The 18,976-nt window shown below is 46.6% G+C and overlaps 5 protein-coding genes across 5 annotated transcripts in view; 2 read left to right on the forward strand and 3 right to left on the reverse strand.

Annotated features, from left to right (window-relative positions):
* Positions 1-543: 543 nt before the first annotated feature.
* SARC_00969 (hypothetical protein) lies at positions 544-1,415 on the reverse strand (the record flags this gene model as incomplete). The annotated part of the gene is made up of 2 exons (XM_014305301.1): positions 544-852; positions 963-1,415. 2 exons carry the CDS (start codon positions 1,413-1,415, stop codon positions 544-546), a joined length of 762 nt encoding a protein of 253 aa, XP_014160776.1.
* A 50-nt stretch (positions 1,416-1,465) lies between these two features.
* Positions 1,466-2,799, reverse strand: SARC_00970 (hypothetical protein; the record flags this gene model as incomplete). Its single annotated transcript, XM_014305302.1, has 2 exons — positions 1,466-2,293; positions 2,326-2,799. The coding sequence occupies 2 exons, from the start codon at positions 2,797-2,799 to the stop codon at positions 1,466-1,468; spliced, it is 1,302 nt and encodes a 433-aa protein (XP_014160777.1).
* An 8,532-nt stretch (positions 2,800-11,331) lies between these two features.
* On the forward strand, positions 11,332-11,975 carry SARC_00971 (hypothetical protein; the record flags this gene model as incomplete). The annotated part of the gene is made up of 2 exons (XM_014305303.1): positions 11,332-11,458; positions 11,494-11,975. The coding sequence occupies 2 exons, from the start codon at positions 11,332-11,334 to the stop codon at positions 11,973-11,975; spliced, it is 609 nt and encodes a 202-aa protein (XP_014160778.1).
* Positions 11,976-16,602: 4,627 nt separating this feature from the next.
* On the forward strand, positions 16,603-17,190 carry SARC_00972 (hypothetical protein; the record flags this gene model as incomplete). The annotated part of the gene is made up of 2 exons (XM_014305304.1): positions 16,603-16,636; positions 16,880-17,190. The coding sequence occupies 2 exons, from the start codon at positions 16,603-16,605 to the stop codon at positions 17,188-17,190; spliced, it is 345 nt and encodes a 114-aa protein (XP_014160779.1).
* A 359-nt stretch (positions 17,191-17,549) lies between these two features.
* Positions 17,550-18,976, reverse strand: part of SARC_00973 (hypothetical protein) — a gene marked incomplete at its 5' end in the record, with an annotated part of 1,791 nt that continues 364 nt past the window's right edge. Inside the window, one exon of the mRNA XM_014305305.1 lies at positions 17,550-18,412. Within this exon, the coding sequence (XP_014160780.1) occupies positions 17,567-18,412 (846 nt within the window). The 3' untranslated portion in view covers positions 17,550-17,566. The remainder of the gene's footprint in view (positions 18,413-18,976) is intronic.

Below are 18,976 nucleotides of genomic sequence, written 5' to 3' on the forward strand. Positions count from 1 at the left end.
GTCATTAAAGCGGAATTTCGCCCAGTCAGTTATCTTTATCTTCTTATTTACTAATATAAGTTCCATTATTATATCGGCAAAGCCAGGAATTAATTCCTTGACTGTGTCCGATAGTGGTGTATATGGTTTCAGACAATTATCGTCTGATTGATCCTTTAATGGATCTATGTTGTTGGGAATACCTGTTACGGTTATCCCTAACGTGAGCAAATCGCTCATTCCAACTATAATGTCGTACTTCTGTGTCATCTTAACGATCACAGCTTGAGTCGTGATATTTATATCATCAGCCAGGGAGATTTTAACATCTGTGGCCATGGTATCACACTTGGAAGTTTTATCATCTGCTAAAATAAGGTGAGTAGTTTGAGTTGGCCTTTCAATGCCTTTCATTAATGCAAAGCGGTCGGATATACATGAAATTTCTGAACCAGGATCAATCAATGCAAGGACTTCATTTCCGTTGCAATATACAGGGATTATTACACACTCATCTAAGGAGTTGTTGTATTTTCTTTGTAACGATTGTACCTGGTAGTACTTTCACTCCAACTTAATGTCGGGCTTTTTGTCACAAGACTTGGCGTGATAGCCATTGGTCATCTCACACTTGTCACACTTCGAAAGGAAGTGTGTACAGTTGGGTGTATGTCTTCCATTCCAATAATCGTTAGAGGTTAATTGGTACATGTCATATCCACACTGTGCGTCGGCACATTTCTTAATCTCCTTATAGGGAGGTTCCTTGTCCTTCGGCTCCGCGCGAACCCGCTTAGTGGGTCGCGTTGGCTGAGCAGCGTCGCGAGTGCGTGTCTGATTAGGAGGCGTCTGATGAGGTTTATCATCCGACGTCTGTCGTGAGAGATATCCTTGATCAGGGAGCTCGCGTGATTACTTATTCATCACCTTCCCATCGAGGTTATTCGGTGCGCGGAGTAAAGAGTGGATACAATGTCATAAACCTGTTCCCACTTAAGTCGAGACAGATGGAACTTTGTTTCATGTCCCTTGTCTCGGACCTCAGTTGCGTACTTACGTCGCAACTCAGTGTACAGACTCTCTCGGTCGTTGTTCCCTATGTTCTTGCAGAACACATGCATAGCCAGGAACTCGTACCATTTCTGAGCTTTGTTCTTTGTTATATCAGGACGCTTCAGATCTGCATCAAGTTTCAGAATGTAACTCTGAATGGGAGTGTTCTCGACTGGTTCAGTTAGAATTGAGCTCAGTCCAGGATCACGCATATCCTTGCTTAATAAGAACGTTACTAAGCAGCACACAGCTGGCCAGTCACTACATGTGTCTAGCTGATGCTGATGTCGCTGCAGGATCAAATAACTTGTTCCTGTAGGATCAAATGACTGCATTAAAGCAGCAATCCATTGCTGGGGAGCGATATCATTTGTCTCCAGCATGACCGTAAACGTATTTCGCGTACGGGTTAGCTTGTCGAGGTCATGTTTATTTATAACTCGATCTGCTTGCTGTTGGCATCCCAGTTCGACTTAAGTCGACTGATCTGTCTCTTGTATTTCTGGTTGTCCCGGTGCACTTGTCCACGTTGGGCATGAAGTAGCTGATCGATGCGCTTCTGCTTGATCGCAATCATATTAGCAAAATATAATACATCGTCCGTCTGGTGATTGGTATCGGCGATTTCCATCTTTTTGGTGTAAACGTCGACCGCTTTATTAAGTTTGGTCACCTCATCAAAGTGGAAATCCTCTACGGGTTGGTGTATGACGGTGCGATCGAAGCGATTAAATTCGACGTCGTTATCACGTCTACTAGGGTGTTTATTACCCCGTGTAAAGTCCATGGTCGAGGCCTTTCGGTGCTCTGTTCCTGGGATAGGTGTTGGCCTTATAAGTTCGGGAGGTAACTCCGTGTGGACGACATATCCAGTCTTAACTGGTTTATGACGTGGACGGTCCCCCCAACTGGGTAAAGGTGGTGGAGTGTTTTTACCTGCCTCTGGGTCTATAATACCCTCAAGGACAGGCGACTCATGGCCTGGCGAAAGAACAGCCGAATAATTAGCCTGGACTTCTGGTGGCAGGTCCTCGTAAGGTATAGATACGCTGAGCACATATGGGTCAACTGACACAGGTTTGGCGCTCAGGTCCATTCGCTTTTCGGGCGACATTGACTGCTGACGTTCTGTCCACTTCTGTAGGGCTTTAGTAATGCCCGGAGAAACATGCTCGCGTAAGCGCTGTGCTTGCTTTCCTGATTCATACGTTCGATCTACATATTCAACAGACATGCTTTTCATAAGAGCGGCTAACTGATTCTTAAGATCAGTGTTTTCAGTCATTAACTTACATATGCGCGTTGGCTCAGTGGTCTCGGACGAAGATTTGGGTTTGCCACTTGAGCTTGCCTCCTCTTCTGGTTCCGGTGTAGTACCTTCTGAGATTCGTCTTTGTCCCTTATAATTGGGAACTTTTCTGTCTGGGTTTCATCAGAAGAATTGGTTGGGGCGTCGTGAGACGTGTCCCTTGTCTCACTTCTTCGCTTCGGAAATGCGTACTTCGAAATTGAGGCAATCATTGGTCCTCGGGCCCTTTCGGCAGGAGTAGTCTCCTTAATCGGAGTGGCTACATCCTTATCCGAAGCATTGTTCTGACTATTATTGCCAGAGACAAGTGCTTCGGCTACGGTGCGGTTAAACCCATCGGCAGCATCCGCGATTGCTTCTGCGGCAGCAGTAGCTGCGGCGGCACTAGCAGCTTCTCTCTCAATCTTCTTGCGTTCGGCCTTGCGTTTCTTTGCAGGTGTATTGTCTTTCTTTGTCATAATACTTAAGTTATAACTTCAGTCTATTCTCTTTAGGGAATAACTGCGCTTAGGAAAAAAAATCGTGGTAGTTATCTACCTTTACGTTTAAGTAGTCTAAGTAGTTAATACCTTTGCTAACTTTAAAATGTGTAAGTTTCGGTCTATCAAGGCGATAATAACGCCTTATAGTAAATAAACGCTTAGGTTAAGGCTAAGTATACCAAAACTTAAAAGTAAATAAACGAAAGGAGTCTTTTAGCAAAGTTAGGTATGCCTCGTGAAAACAGCAATACTCTGAGGAATTGTAGGGCTGAGACATTGTCTATATATAATCCTCTCAGTACTGTTTTCGCCGAAGGGATTTTATTTAGTGTTTCGTCGTCGCTCTATAAACTATGGTATGTTTCGTTGGGGCGAATCCGAGAGACTCATAAAATCCTATGTTTAGAGGAAGAAAAAAGAAGAAGAAAAAACTCTTGATGTCCATAGTTATTGCATTAACCAATAACTTGCCACTTATCAAGAATTACCAACTAGCCTTCATCAGATTGACACATCTGGTTGGCTGAACGGAGGATAAACGAAGCAACGCTAATAGTCCTTAGAAACCTATGTTCGGTTGAGCCATCTTGCTACCGAAGTATTCGGATATAAATAGATTTGGAAAGTAAAATATAGTTATATTAATAGAAATAGTCCAAATCTTACATTTGGTATTTCACGGGGGCCTTTTAATGGCCTTGTCCAAATTCTGATTATGTAAAATGGAAAAGGTATTTAATTATTGAAACCGTTAAACCCCATTTAAGGAAAACTAAGTTTACGTACTTTTAAGAGTACGTTTATATTACAAGATTCTAATGTGGAGGCCCGGCTTCTACAGAAGGGGGAGGCGGTGTTGGTGGTGGTCGACCAGTCGGGCGTTGTGCACGTTGTGTGCGTAAGTGTGTAGCGATGTTACGGCTAGTGGGTCTAGAGGAAGGAGGGCTGGTGTCGAGCCAGGAGGGAAGGGAGATAAATCAAAGCAGGGCGGATGGCGGTGGGCAACGATCGGGTGGAGCTCTCCTGAAGGTATATACGATGTTTTGGGGTGGGGGGGGAGCGGGGTTTCGGATGCATAGCCGAGATAGTAGACACGGTATAGTGTGTTGGTAATGTGTGTATGATTGTTGTCGAAATTGTGTGCTAGGGTCGGGGATGGTGGTGAGTGTGTGAGATGTATGCTTAGAGTGGGCGGGTCGAGGAAGGTTCTTAGTCAAGGTGTCTGCGATGCTATCGGCAGTGTTGACGTATTTGGTTGGCGATGACACCTTGGTCTTGGAGGTCACGAATATGGTGAACACGAATGTCGACGTGCTTCAGCTGCTTGGGAGTACCCGAGTTGGTGATGACATGTACGGCGGATTGGTTTTCGCAGTATAGATCAGTGGGAGTGTCGGGGGTAAAGCCAAGCTCAGTCAAAAAGTTGCGGAGCCACTGTATGTGTTTAGCGGCTTCACTGACAGCAAAGTATTCGGCTTCAGCAGTGCTAGTGCTGACATTCCAGATGACTGTTGTGCCACATATGCGAAAAACGTAGCCGGTAGTGGAGCGACGGGTAGGGAGGCAGCTAGCATAGTCGGAATCAGCGTAGGCGTCAGTGAAGAGCGGTTGGGGTGTTTTACTGTACGTGAGGCCAAGTGTGGGGTTGGTGCGGAGATAGCGGAGCACGCGACAAGCAGCGAGCCAGTGGTCTTCGCAAGGGTTGAAAAGGAAACGCAAGAGATTGTTGACGGCGAAGGTGATATCGATGCGCGTGAGTATGGAGAGGTAGAGAAGGGTGCCGACAAGTTCGCGGTATGGGCAGTCAAAGGGAGGGCTGTCGTGTTCAATGAGAGGGGTGATCCGGAGGGGGGTGTTGACTGGATGAGTGGAAGCGATGTCAAAGTGTTCGAGAGCCTCAGTAATGTACGAGGTTTATGCTGGTAGAAGTGGCGTTGGTGATAATGCGACAGCCGAGGAGCCAGGTGGATTCGCCGAGGACGGAGCAATCGAATTCCGAAAGAAGTTGTGCTTTAAAGCGTTCAACGTCGGCGGGAGTGCAGCCACATATGATAAGGTCGTCGACGTAAATCAGCACGGTGCAGTTGTATGAGGGTGTGCGGATGGTAAACATACAGCGGTCTGTGTGTGCCTGATGAAAGCCGAATTGAAGGAGCTTAGACTTAATAAGGGAGAACCAAAGCTTCCCAGATTGTTTGAGACTGTAGAGCGATTTCTTTTGCTCAAGGGTGGTGTCCTTATAAATACCTATTTGATCTGAGCCAGCGGGTGGTTTCATGAAGATGAGATGGTCAAGGTCAGCGTGAAGGAATGAGGTGTTGACATCCATCTGCTTTGTGTGCCAGCCCTTGTTGGCAGCAACAGCGAGAAGCGTGCGGAGGGATTCATGGGTGCAGGTAGGTGCATACGTCTCCGTGAAGTTGATATCATTGGTTTGCATGAAGCCACGGGTAACAAGTCGAGCTTTATTTGTCAATAATCCCATTGACCATCTTGATTTTGAAACCCTATTTAGAGGTCACAGTTAGGACGTCAGCAGGGAGGTCGGTCGTGTCGCGGAGGATGAAAGTACCAGTTTTGCGAAGGCTGTTCATCTCAGTCGATGGCAGCTCGCCAGAGGTCGGCTTCTGGACTGTAGGGGTGATGGGTTGGTCCTGCACAGCTTTGCATAGAGCATGAACGTAAGAGCGAACGGCATCGTATTTACGTTGATCCGACAGTTGCTTGCGGGTAAGGCGAGGGCGGTACTTGTCAGGGCCCGGGAGATCAGAGATGTGTGGGGTCTCGTGGGAGTCGTCGATGAGAAGGTTACGGAGCTCGCGGTTACGGGGACGTTTGGCGATGTGAAGGTGTAGCTGGTCGTTGTGGGAGCCGAGGATACGGTCTTGGTCGTGGCGAGCAGTAGAGGCTTGGAAGAGTTCGGCCTGTTGCTGAGTTTGGAAGTCAGCGGTACGGGCGCGAGCTTTAAGGGCGTGACGGGCGTCAGAGGATTGGGCGTGTGGGTGGGCGACACGGTCGTGGGCGGTGCGGAGCAGGGTCTGAAGATTTTTATGGAGAGAGTCAGTTGCTGGGGGGCTGGGGAGGAGTGAGGGTTTGGGGGAAATACATGGTGTGGATTCAAGTTCAACGACGGAGCACGGAGGAGGGTATGGAGGGTCGGGGACGTCGCATGGTGGGGGTGGAGTATCGATGACGGAGCAGGGCGGTGGGTCCGGAGAGTCATAGGTCTCGGGCGGTGGCAGGGATGTCAGGGTGGCGGGAGGTTCTATGACGGAAGGCAGGGTATCACGATATGTGTCGACAACAGAGAGCTGTTCCGGGGTGAGATAGGGCTTCGATTTAAAGCCGACGTTGTGCCACAAGTGAAAGATGCTCTCGTTGAATTGAACTTGGCGGGAAGTCATGGTGTGACCAGTGTCAACGTTGAGCATGCAATATTCGTTGGCGTGCGTGGAGTAGGGGTCACGTGCGATGAGGATGCCAACTCGACATTTGAGACGGAGTTTGTCGGTATTGCCGTGGTTATAACTGAGGGTCATGCATCCATATACGCGAAGGGCTTTGACGAAAGCAGTAACGGGGCGATCAGAGAAGGCTTCGTTGGGATTGGATGTGCGGTGAAAGATGTTGCGGATGTGAGAGGCATGGGATTTGGCTTCGGCCCACATGTGGGAGGGTTGGAGAGCCTGGGCGACCATACAAAGTGCAATGTTCATGTTGGTCTGGTGTGCACGTTCGACACCACCGTGTTTGGCGGAGTCGCCAGTGAGGCTGTAGAGGATTTGGACATGGGCAAGGTGGTTAACGAGTTTGAATTCGGTGGCAACAAGCTCACCTCCACGGTTGGCGATGATGGTGCGTAGGCGATCGTGCCCTTGTGCTTCGATAAAGGTATAAAAACGGTCGAGGACAAGGTGATCATCGCTTTTGATGCGGGGATGTTCTTGGTACCCGAGGCCTGTACGGCGTCCAAAGAAATGGATGGTGTATGCGTGGCCACCATATCTCTGTCTTCAAGGTTGACTTGCCATTCAGCGTCAAGAACAGGGAGGGTGCGTGGCTTGTCACTGACTGGGATTTTGTACATTTTTCCAGTGGCGCAGGAGACGCAGGAACATGCTGGAGACCCCGTGTGGAGGAGACTGACGTCGATGGCAGTTTGGAGTGCGGCAGGGATGGGTACGGCGTGAGCCGGAGGACCGAAGATGGCGACACCAGTGTAGAGCCAGTTGGGAGCGGTGACAAAGTCCTGAGTGCCGTCGGGCTGGCGTCGGAGAAATGTATGGGGAGCGGAGGGGGTGATTTAGTTTGGGCCACCAAGCTGCCTTGGGGTTCGAGCTTGGCGGTACCGCGTGGGAAGTCCTTCCAAGGAAGGTTGCCGTAGAGGCGCTTCGTGGGTTGGCGGTACCGCGTGGGAAGTCCTTCCAAGGAAGGTTGCCGTAGAGGCGCTTCGTGGGTTGGCGCCAGTTCTGTTTGTATGCGTCATGAAGGGAAGTGGCTTTGCCTTTGTGGTCAATGGTGCAGTAGGTAGGAGCTTGGCGTTTGTGCTTAGTAGCGAACATGTCGATATCAACGGGGCCAAAGACTTGCGTGACGTGTTTGTCAAATAGTGTGGGGTGAAGCTGGTATTCGTCGCAGTAGGTCAGCGGCGGGGGGATGGGGATGTTGTGTGTGTGGGCGATGGCTTTGGTCGTGTGGATGAACTGGTGGCCAAAGCGGGCGTGGTGGAGGTTGAGACTGTCAGTTTGGAATGTATTCAGGTGGTAGCGCCCGGCAGATTCATCAATGAACTTGACGGTGGTGCCACCGCGTGTGATAAGGCATTGGGCGAGGCCGTTGGGAGTAGGTGTTTTGGGGGGAAAGATAGTGTAACCGTTGCGTTGCATCTTGCGCACACAGAGAATAGGCTGACTGGCGTCGGGGAGGACGAGGGCAGGGTGTAGCATCTAGGGACCAGATTGTCAAAAAGCCAATACAAATCCTAAAACTCAGAATCATCAAATACTGAGTTTTGGAATTAGGATTGGAATATTTCCGATATTAGAGTCATGAGAAATATTATTGGTAGAACCGGTAAGATATACCGGGACTCCCGCGTGTGAGAGAAACACTCAAGTAAATCCTGAGTCTAGTGAAAACACAAATAAAGACTCAGTTCGGTTCTCTCCGACTAGGACTTTTCCTAGCTGAGATAAACGTACTTGAGAAGAGGTCTATTGTATCCTATTGTCTCATACCTTTCAGATATTCTCCATACTCTACATTTTTTACAATATCCTTACTTAGAATAAGTCAAATAACATACACTCGAAAGGAAGAATGAGTGGGAATACAGGGAGTCTTAATCCTTACACATAAGGAGAGACTCCAGATAAAGAGGCCCCAACAAGTGAAGAGGCCCCAACAAGAGAAGGCCCCAACAAGTGAAGAGGCCTTAACAAGCAAACCAGAAGAGAAGCTCGAACCGCAGAAGGAAAGGGCACTGAAGAACTGTGATACCAGGAGGAGCAGTTAGTTGGAAACAGAGGACCCCAACAAGAAGACCGCTACAAGAATTATGACTCGGTATAGAAGAACGAATAAGGCAACAAACTCGTGCTACAACAGTAGCGTGCTGAAGTGTAAGGTGTTAAATCATTTGTGATGATAATAGTGTGCCATAGAGAGTTTACGAGACTGGCGTAGGGCAAAACCAGTGAAAATTCAAAAGCTGTCAAGGTGATTGAATAATCAAAGCTAATTATTTTCTAGGATTTTCAGACAAGAAAACACCTTGACAGAAGATTCACAAAAAGGGCACTACCTAACCTCACTCACTCGAGGCTCCTGGACAAAAGATTAAGAAGCATAGCACGCATTTTCCACCACACCCAACAGACAAGCATCAAGCAAATCAATAGATAACTGAAATCTTCAGTATGTACAAAGATTATAAGAAGCAAACACAATACAGGTGGCATAACAAGAAAAAGCAATACAAATGGCATAACATTACACAAGAGTTACACATAACGATCATGATCTAAATTCATACAAATCGAAGATCAGAGAGACATCAAATTTCAAATCGAAGAAACATCAAATCATACGCGTAGACAGCCATAGTATTATCACACAATATTATGATCTAAAATATTCTAATAACCAGACCAACCAATATTATTGAGCGACAAACAACACACATAATATAATACTAGTCGCAACACATAAGAAATCAGGATAATACGTAGACACGCGAGGTAAGAAAGAACAGCGCATACTGGCAAGGAACGTTTAGTACCCAAGACAATTGCAAGACAACAGTATACAGCTACAGAAAGAAAGCGCAATTTGACAAACACTACAACGAACTCTATAAAAACAAGAAATTGCACAGACACCAACATTTCGAGGTATTGATCACACAGAGCCCATAAAGGCTCATGCACAACGACACAATTGCAGTAGCACTAGATGAACATACATAAATGTTTATAAAACACATACTCTACGACGCAGTCGCGCTAGAACATACATAAACATGTATACACAAACATGAACTAAGTGCAAAACTAGGCAATCACGAGAGATCAATAAGGGATCACAGAGGATGTCACAATTAAGACAAAAACACAACACATACATGAACCACAAAAGGTAAATAAATGTCAGGCTAGCTAATTAAGCAATATAGAGCCAAAGAGTACATACAACACAACCGTCACAAGGGGACACATTATAATAAAACTGTAAATCCACCAGTAGATTCAAGGACACATCTATTGATAAGAGAGGCTATAAGAAACGCTAAGACTAGCCACTCTGGCACAATTAGTCAAGAAGCATAGATTTTATTACAACAACAAACACTCAGCAATCAGCAATCACATTGAAAAAAGATACAACCCCTATTTCTTTCATGACTAGCCACTCAGGCAAGCATAGTCAAACATTACCAGAATCACACAACACATGCGATCAGCATCGTCACTGATTCAATACAAAGCACATTGCGAAGACAATAAGCGATAACAAGCAATCCTAAGTGAAATCGAGAGACACAAATCAACGAACACAGGACATACACAACACACGCAGGCGTTCATTAGAACAAACAGTGTGAAGAAATACAAGGACACAAGTAGTCGCATAAATTAAAGGACTCTGACACGATCATAGTGCTAAGGAACGAACATCAAGTGTGGACTAGCGCACACATAGTTCGGCACAAAACCCGAACCGACCGGTGACGCCAATAGCGACACACTTCGGTACCGGATACAGTTTGGTACAGGACACACTCCGGTACAAGACGCAGTTCGGTACAGGACACAGTTCGGTACAGGACACAGTTCGGTACAGGACCAAACTGCTAGAGTGACGTCACTAGGACCGAACATCTCACTGAGAACACACATGAGGAATTATTTTCTCATATGACGGAATAAGTATAAGTGACGTCACATATGACAAATAAGCTTTACTAACAGGCACCATTTTCAAACCCTATAAATATAGGGGACGAAGCAACAAGCTACCGGGCCATACAGCACGGTAAACACTTCCAGCGGAAGTGCAGCAAAGTAACGACACTAAAATAGTAAGTAAAACAAATCAAAGTTTTATTTTATATATAAAAATTATTACTAAAGACGGGGGGGGGGGGGGGGGTGAAGCGCGCGCTTTCGCACAAAATATAACCAGAGTCTTTATTAATAATTCACTAACACCCACACACCACGCAGACAACTGAAAATGCCAACAGCAACCAGAACAAGCGTGTACGGTGGGAGGAAATGTAGTGAAGGCGCGGGTGACGTGGGAGTTAGCCCAATGGGGGAAGCAAGCCCAGGCAGTAGCTCGGGCCAGCCTACTCCGGCGGGGGTACCCATCTTAGCCTCAGCAGTCTAGAAATATACAAGAGTATCTGTCAAGGCAATCATGTCTTTGTGAGTCGGTTTGTGTCCAAGTTGGAGCAGACAGCACCTGTGCCCATACCAACTCTGCACATGGTGAGGGTAGGCATATATTATCAACAGCCAGAGCGCTGTATGCCACTAGTGGATGCGAAGCTCAGACGACGATATGACCAAGCGATCAACGATTGTGTTGATGATGAGGAAGACAAACTCATCCAGATCAGTCTGTACATCAGTGAGCTATAGCTCATGCGTTCACGTTTAGGCGATCAGTTAAACGAACCATCTCTTAAGAAATTGTTTAAGACTTCTGAATTTCCTAAGATGCTTAAGGTAAATTTATTTAGAATGGAAACTGTGAAGATATCATAGAGTTCAGTACACAGTGTAGTGATCTGTTCTTAGCTAAGTCAATGCCTCTGTGTCAGTACCCAGCACTAGTGCGAAGCCTTTTGGATTCCACTGAAGCAACGGAGAAGACCAAATCAGTACTCAACAATATGAGAGATTCTGAGACACACACATCCAGGCACTTCACCGATCCGGAGCAGTTCAATAGAATCATTATTGACCGACAGTAGACTATCTATTGGAGAAGTTTCTCAATGACATGCAGAATAAGAAGATGAACGTCGAAGTGTGCACAGAGCGTGTGCACAAGACAAGGCGATGTTGGAAGAGCGTTACCGCATCTCAGACAAGCAACCCATATACTTACAAATCCTCAAAGTACAAAGGTACCTAGCACTTAAGTACTATGTATTGCAATCAGTTGTGGATACTCTCATTAAGGGAGACAGGCAACCGGGTGGGAGTGAAGGACACTTGTCCAACATGGACCACGCCAAGCTTCATACTATGACTGAGACACACATAAGAACAGTGGCTGTGACACAAGCAGAGCGTATATTGAGGGATCAGGTGCGAACAGCAAACAAGCGCAATAACGCACAGACGAACACGCAGGTTGAGGATAACTCTACGAATGCTAACAAATGGCACAAGCCAGACAATGGTACATACAACCATAACAAGCAAGGAGGGCATACACAGAAGAAGAAGGGGGCACGTGAAGAGTGTGCATGCCCCTACTGCTTGGCAATGCCATCCCCACATCGATTCAGTGAATGTCCCAACAAGAAAGCAAATCAAGCCAAGAAGGCTGAGGAGCAAGCCAAGAAAGATGTGAAGATAGCAAGACTGTCCATTACGTCTGGCAATGTGGAAGACATCACCGAAGGTGATGAGCACTGAAAGCACTGGTGGGCGGATGCAAACACGATTGACCTGGCTGACAGACTCAATGTATTTACAGATGAAGAAACGTTGTTAGTAAATGCAAATGATATAAATTACCAACCTTTATCTTTACTTCCCGCACCACGAGACTAACGTTTACACATTGACATACAAATTAATGGTAATACATACAATGCACTAGTAGACTCGGGTGCACAACGCTCATGCATGGACAAAAGTGTAGTATCATAATTATATCTTTCTGTTAGAGCGCAACCGGGGTACATACAACTAGCACAAACAGATGCACGAATACAACGCACGGGATCAACAGAAGTTTGTGACATTAAATATGGAGGTAGAAAAACCTCTGTGGTTTGAAGTATTGGACTTACCTGAAAAGAAGACACCAATACTTATAGGTATGTACATCCTAGCATGCATAGGTATATACATAGCAGGATAAATCAATCCACAAATACCAACAGATGTAAAATGGGAATCGCTTTCACAGCACATGAAGAGGTCCCAGGGCATGAACAAGAAGGTCTCAGGTAGTCACTTACAGACCTCCTGATATTCATTGCAACCTACCAGGCTCCATAGTCACAGTACCTGCAAATAAAATCAACGTCAGGCAAATGAGGCATGCTAAAAAATACATTCCGCAAACGGATGAGAATGTGCAACGATGACTTAAAGATGGCCACATATATATACGTGATAAGTCCACAACGGTAAACTTGCCGTTGTTATCAACAGGTGAACATGACCAAACAGGTCTACTCAAGAAAGTCAAGACATGTCTAGACTTACGTGAGACCAATTATCAATATGAACAGGACAAGTCTGTGTTACCAAAGATAAAGGAAGTGATACACATCCTACAAGGAGCACAGTTCTTTTCAAAGCCAGATTTTACAGGAGGATTTCATCACTTTCTAGTAGATGAAGCAAGCCAACACTTCTTCACATTCTCGTGGAGAGGAGCGCAAAACTCATTCAAGTTCTCGCCGTTTGGACTACACTCACTCAAAGCACAATTCCAGAGAGTCATGGCTGCTCATAGATATCAAAGGAGTGCAAGTGTATGTAGATGACATAGTCATTGCGAGTCTTACAGAAGAAGAACACCGCAAGACAGTTCGTGAAGTAATCAAGCGACTGAATAGTGCAAACTTCCGACTCAATCACAAGAAGTGTGCCATTGCGGTCAAAGTGGACAACATTCTTGGGGTGAAAGTCGCCACACAGGGACTCAAAACAGACTCCGAGAAACATAAAGAATGATGGATTGGCCACTACCCAGAACAAAAGAGATCTGTACAAAGTAGTTGGACTAGCAAATTACATGCGAGACCATGTCCCCAACTTTGCTCACACCACGAAACACTTTCGGAACCTAATGAAAAGTAAAATGAACCAGAATATATACATGTTATGGACTCCGGAACTAATCAGGAAGTGGGAAGAACTCAAAGAAGCAATCGCATGTTCAGCGACGCTAGCATATCCTCTTGATGGGGTACCGTTTCAAATTATGAACGATGATAGTGACTATGGCATAGAAGGGTGTTTATTTCAAGTCATCGATAGAGTTAGAAGAGACATTCTCTACTTCTCAAAAAGCTTGAATCCAGCACAACAACGCTATGGCACAAATACCAAAGAGCTACTAGCGCTGGTATACAGCCTGTAACATTTCTCCGAATACATCAAAGGGGGGGACATAACACTGTGGACAGATCACAAGAGTCAAGAGACGTTACACCCAATGCTAGCCAAGTGGACAGCAAAAACGTTCCACCACCGCAAGGACAACCAGATGGCAGATATGTTGTCACGTCTCCATGAAGATACTTTTAGTACTAAAGAGTCAAAGGTATTAAAACAGGCAAATGAGGCAACACATAATAGCCAAGAGTACACCACCTTGGAAACGAACATGCCCATAACCATATCGGCCATAGACTGGATGTTACATTCCAGATTCTATCAAGAAGTGGAACGAAGGTTTGAGAAGTTCACAGTAGTCTGTTTGCATCGGCACACAATGCGCACACAGATAAACACTACACCAAAGAACAGAATGCGCTACAACAAAAGTGGGCGCAGGAAGTCAATGCATGGGCGAATCCACCATGGGAACTCATACCTGATGTCCTTGACAAAGTCATTGCAGAGGCAACCAGCATCACGATATGTGTACCATATTACCCCAATGCCTCGTGGTTTCCAAAGTTCTTGACTTTACTAGAAGAAGACCCGATGTCAGTGGAAAACACAAGCAATACGTTTTTCAGAGAGGGCAAGAGGGCTTGCGGCAAGACCCCATGGGGTGTCACGTTAGTCACAAAGATAGGAGCTAAGTCTCCATACTTTGACTCAACGCGGGAACAACCTGCTATACACGTTGCAGCGTCAGAACCAGTTCACTCTGGAGAAACACCACAGGCAACAGAATATGAGACACATGTCAACATCATTTAGCAATACCACAACTTGGGACACTGCACTCCTGAGGAAACAGTACACAAGTTGCAAACAGATGGACATGATTGGGATGATATCCAACAACATGTACACAAGTTCATTGACGGATGTATACCATGTCTCAAAAATAAAATACACAAAAAGGGATTTCACCCCTTACAATCAATTACAGCCGCATATCCAAGCGACAGAGTCCAAATGGACACCATAGGGCCACTATTGGATTCCAATAGAGGACACACATACGTGTTAGTATACCTTGACGTATATTCATCGTACGCCATTTTACGTCCAATGATGGACAAATCAGCGGCTACCATAGCACACACACTGGTACCAATTATATGTGAACATGGATTCCCACAAATCATACAACCGGACCAAGGCACTGAATATGTTAACAACATACTATCAAAAGTTGTTGAACAAGCGCCAATGTAACACCTAGACCTCATGTCACTGCTACAGAAATTCGTTGAACAGAATCCAGGTAACTGGTGTTCAAGACTTTCATTCGTACAGATGGGCCATAATCTGCGTACATCTAGACGACACAAGTCACCGGGCTCTAATGTGTACTTTGGTCGCAGACAGAATCAACTCACGGACTACAATGAGCCAGTGGCCGCACCCAGTACAACAGTATCTTAGGAAGAGCGACTGCAAAATCTAGAAGAAGCCATCAGGCCACAACTAGAGAGCAATGTTGCACAGTATCAAGAGAAGAGGCGAGCAGCATTCGATCGAAAATACCAACAGAAGTATGTAAACTTCCATGAAGGGGAGCTTGTCTTGGTCCGCTATTAAGGTGAAATGAACAAGTTAACAGCACCAAATGGTAGACCATACAAAATAGTATGCAGGGAGGGCAACGGGTATATTGTCTGTAACCTTGATGGGACAAAAGCCTCAGAATATCCTGACTCGATCAGTGATGAGCTACTTGGCTTCGTGAAAAGGGCCAGTGCTCTGGAAGCATTTGCTTCCAACAATCACGTACAACCAAACGAAGAGACTCAGTTCTCATCGATAGTCGACGACAGGCCGTCCATCCGAGGTGATGGATCCCAGGAGTACCTACTGCAATGGACAGATGGTGAGCGTACCTGGACGCATGAATCAGACATCGCAGATGCTGATGTCATTACAACATACCGTCAACGCCGGAGACGTAAAAGAAGGCCGTCAAGGCCAAAGAAGCCAGCGACAACGAGCACTGGTAAAAGATCAGACAGACAGCGCACGAGACCTAAGCAAGTTTCACTGATACCACAGGACACTCCCACTTTTCTCGCCTAGAAGCATGCTCCCCCCACACACCAGATGGACAAGGACCAGAGACTCGGTTGCAGAGCCACCGCTGAGATGCATTTTCTTAAGCCAAGTTGGGATCAACCGAGAGCACCGGTCAAGACTGACTCCGATGATCGTTGTAGAGGACTCCTGCTATAGTATAAATTTAATTAATCGGTAATATATAATAGATTACGGTGTCAGGTTTTTCATCTTATGCCCCCTAAGGGACAAGATAAACACCAACCTCTAGACAATCTAGTACTGTTAGATGTCACTTTATACTCCTACGCAGGCTAAGAAGCATAAAGTTGGGGGGCTGTAACATCTAGGGACCAGAGTATCAAAAAGCCAATACAAATCCCAGAACCCAGAATCATCAAATACTGAGTTTTGGAATTAGGATTGTAATATTTCTGTTATTAGAGTCATCAGAAATATTATTGGTAGAACCGGTAATATATACCGGGACTCCCGCGAGTGAGAGAAACACTCAAGTAAATCCTGAGTCTAGTGAAAACACAAATAAAGACTCAGTTCGGTTCTCTCCGACTAGAACTTTTCCTAGATGAGATAACCGTACTTGAGAAGAGGGATATTGTATCCTATTGTCTCGTACCTTTCAGCTACTCTCCATACTCTACAAGGGCCGAGACCGGGGATGGTGTCACGGGTTGGCGCGGTGACGAAGAAACCGCCGGCGAGTTCAATAACGAATTGACCATGTTCTACGTTCAGCGGAGGTGACGATGGAAATTCTGCGCCGGAGTCGATAAGATCAGTGGCGATGACGGATTGGTGGTAGGGTTCGGCACGGAATATATGGGTGTTCACATGGTAGCGCACTGGTTTGATGATGGGATCAGTTGGTGGGGGAACTGGTGGTGGAGGTGTGGCTGCGTGAGGAACCCCGTGGCTTCAGGCACGGCGACAGGCGGTGGTAGTGTGGCCTGTGGAATTGCGGCAGTTGTTGCACTTGAGGGGACGAGGAAAAGTGCATTGCGAACCGGTGTGGGAAGAATCCCAGCAGCGGCGACGATTGCTGGAAGGGCAGTCATAGGCACCGTGAAGAGGCACTGTCGACGCTATAGGTGTTGCTGATACTTAGAATGGCTTTGCTATTGGTGGCGTAGTTGCGCATTTTAGTAACGATGGTGTCAAGGGTGTACGTGTGATCAGTTGCGCCCATAATGTCCTGGGCGACGATGTCAAAATCGTCCGGGAGAGATTGCAGGAGGCTGCAGACGTGATAAAATTCGGGTGTGTCAGCATGAAGGCTTTTGAGTTGATCGCGAAGGAGGTTGACTTTGGCAATGCTGTCGTCCAGGGAGAGTTACTTGGGGAGGGTGACGAGATGAACGAGAAGTTCCCATATGCGGCCGATGGTGATGGAGTTGAAATCGTCACAAAGGTGGCGATAGAATGCGTGGGGGTCTTGGTCTAGGTAAGTGTCGTATTGTTCTGGGAGGCCGCTGCCGATGGATTCAAATAAGATGGTGGTGCCGACGGTCTTTCGGATGCGTCAGCGGTGGAGGCAGGGTGCAGGGTGTGAAGGACGTCATGTTTCTTAAGGATGTGCTTGAGTTGACAATGCCAGTTGGTAAAATTGTCGTATCTAGTAAGCTTCGTGGCAGGATAGTTACTGGAATACCTGCGGGGTTTACCGGTGCTGATGCGGCTGACAGGGATGTTGGGCATCTGATGGGAGTCGTGGCGGGGGGCACCAAGGAGTGGAGAGTCCGAGCGAGATCGGGATGGGGTGAACATGGGGGTAGATGGGGACCGTTGTTCAAGCTTACGAATCTTGCTTTGGGCTACCTCTAGCTGTTAACAGAGGCTGTGGGAATCAGAGGCAGCGAGTTCTGCCTGAAGGGTAGTGAGTTCGTCATGGAGCTGTGTGGCGGCAGTGGTGAGGTCCTCGTTTTCGGTGAGGGCCTCTTGTAGAAGTTGTGCATGTTCGTGTTGTTGTTGGGTGAGGTGAGCGCGGTGTGTGTCGCGGTCATTGCGCAAGCGATTGATGTCGGCTTCAGCAAGGGCGTGAGTCTTACGGAGAGCGGCGTGGGTAGCTTCAAGGTGAGTGTCGGGGATGTAGTGGAGTGTTCCTGTGCTTGAATGAGTACAAAGCGGGCCTCTTCACGTTCTTCAAAGTATGTGTCACGTTCACGACGGATGTGGGCGAGGTCGTTTTGCAATGTGGTGTGTTCGGTGGTTGTTGTGATATTGATGTCTTGCATACGTGTAAGATTGCGATGAATATTATCACGTTCAATGGTGATGTCGGTGTAACTAGATTGCGCCTGATTACGTTCAGTGATGAGGGTAGCGCGTTCGGAGCGAATGTGATCAAGTTCAGTGGCGAGCTGGTCGCGTTCAGTGATGAGTGTGCTACGTTCGTTACGGATGCGCTCAAGGTCATTAACTAGAGAGTTATGTTTGATGGTGTGTTGGTCGTAGTCAGATTGAGTTAAATCGCGGGCGGTATTGGCGGTGATACGTTCAGTGAGGATGGTGTGGCACTCTTGACGAAGGCGTGCAATGTCGACGTTGAGATCAGCAATGGAATCAGATTGTTTGGCAGATACATTGCGGATGGTGTCGAATTCAGTGGAAAGGTTGGCACGGTCGCGTCGAATGCGAGTGAGGTCGGATTGTGCGTCAGTGTTGGCCTTGTGTGAGCGGTTTCAATCAGTGATAGCGGATATTGCATCGAGTTCGGAAAACACAGCGTGAGCATCTAAGTATATGGCGGTGTTGTTGGCGGTGTTGTTGACGTGAGAGTTATCGTTGGTGTCAACAACAGCAGATATGATGGTGCGGGTAAGTTGGATGTGATTATTGGCGTGGGAAATATTGGTGCATGGCTGGAGAGTTGGGAAGAAGTCACGTTGAAAACGTTGGGCGCCCTCAAAGCTAAATCGGGATTTGGCCCGTGGGCGGAGGTTGACGCATGGTGATGTATGAGATGGAACTAGAGGAGCAGCGGTGGTGCAGAGGTGGTGAGATCAGAGGATCGGCAGAGTTGGTGAGCTCAGAATATCAGAGGTGGTGAGATTAGAAGATCAGAGGTGATGAGATCGGAGAGATATTGTGATCAAGAGATCAGGGGTGGAACTCTAAGCGATGTATATATGGAATATAAATAATTATATTCGATATAGGCCCATAACCTGTTGGAACATATATTTGCTTAACGAAGTAACTTTATTATCATATTACATATTGGCTATAAA

Source organism: Sphaeroforma arctica (assembly GCF_001186125.1).
Source record: "Sphaeroforma arctica JP610 unplaced genomic scaffold supercont1.35, whole genome shotgun sequence".
Taxonomy (NCBI): domain Eukaryota; class Ichthyosporea; order Ichthyophonida; genus Sphaeroforma; species Sphaeroforma arctica.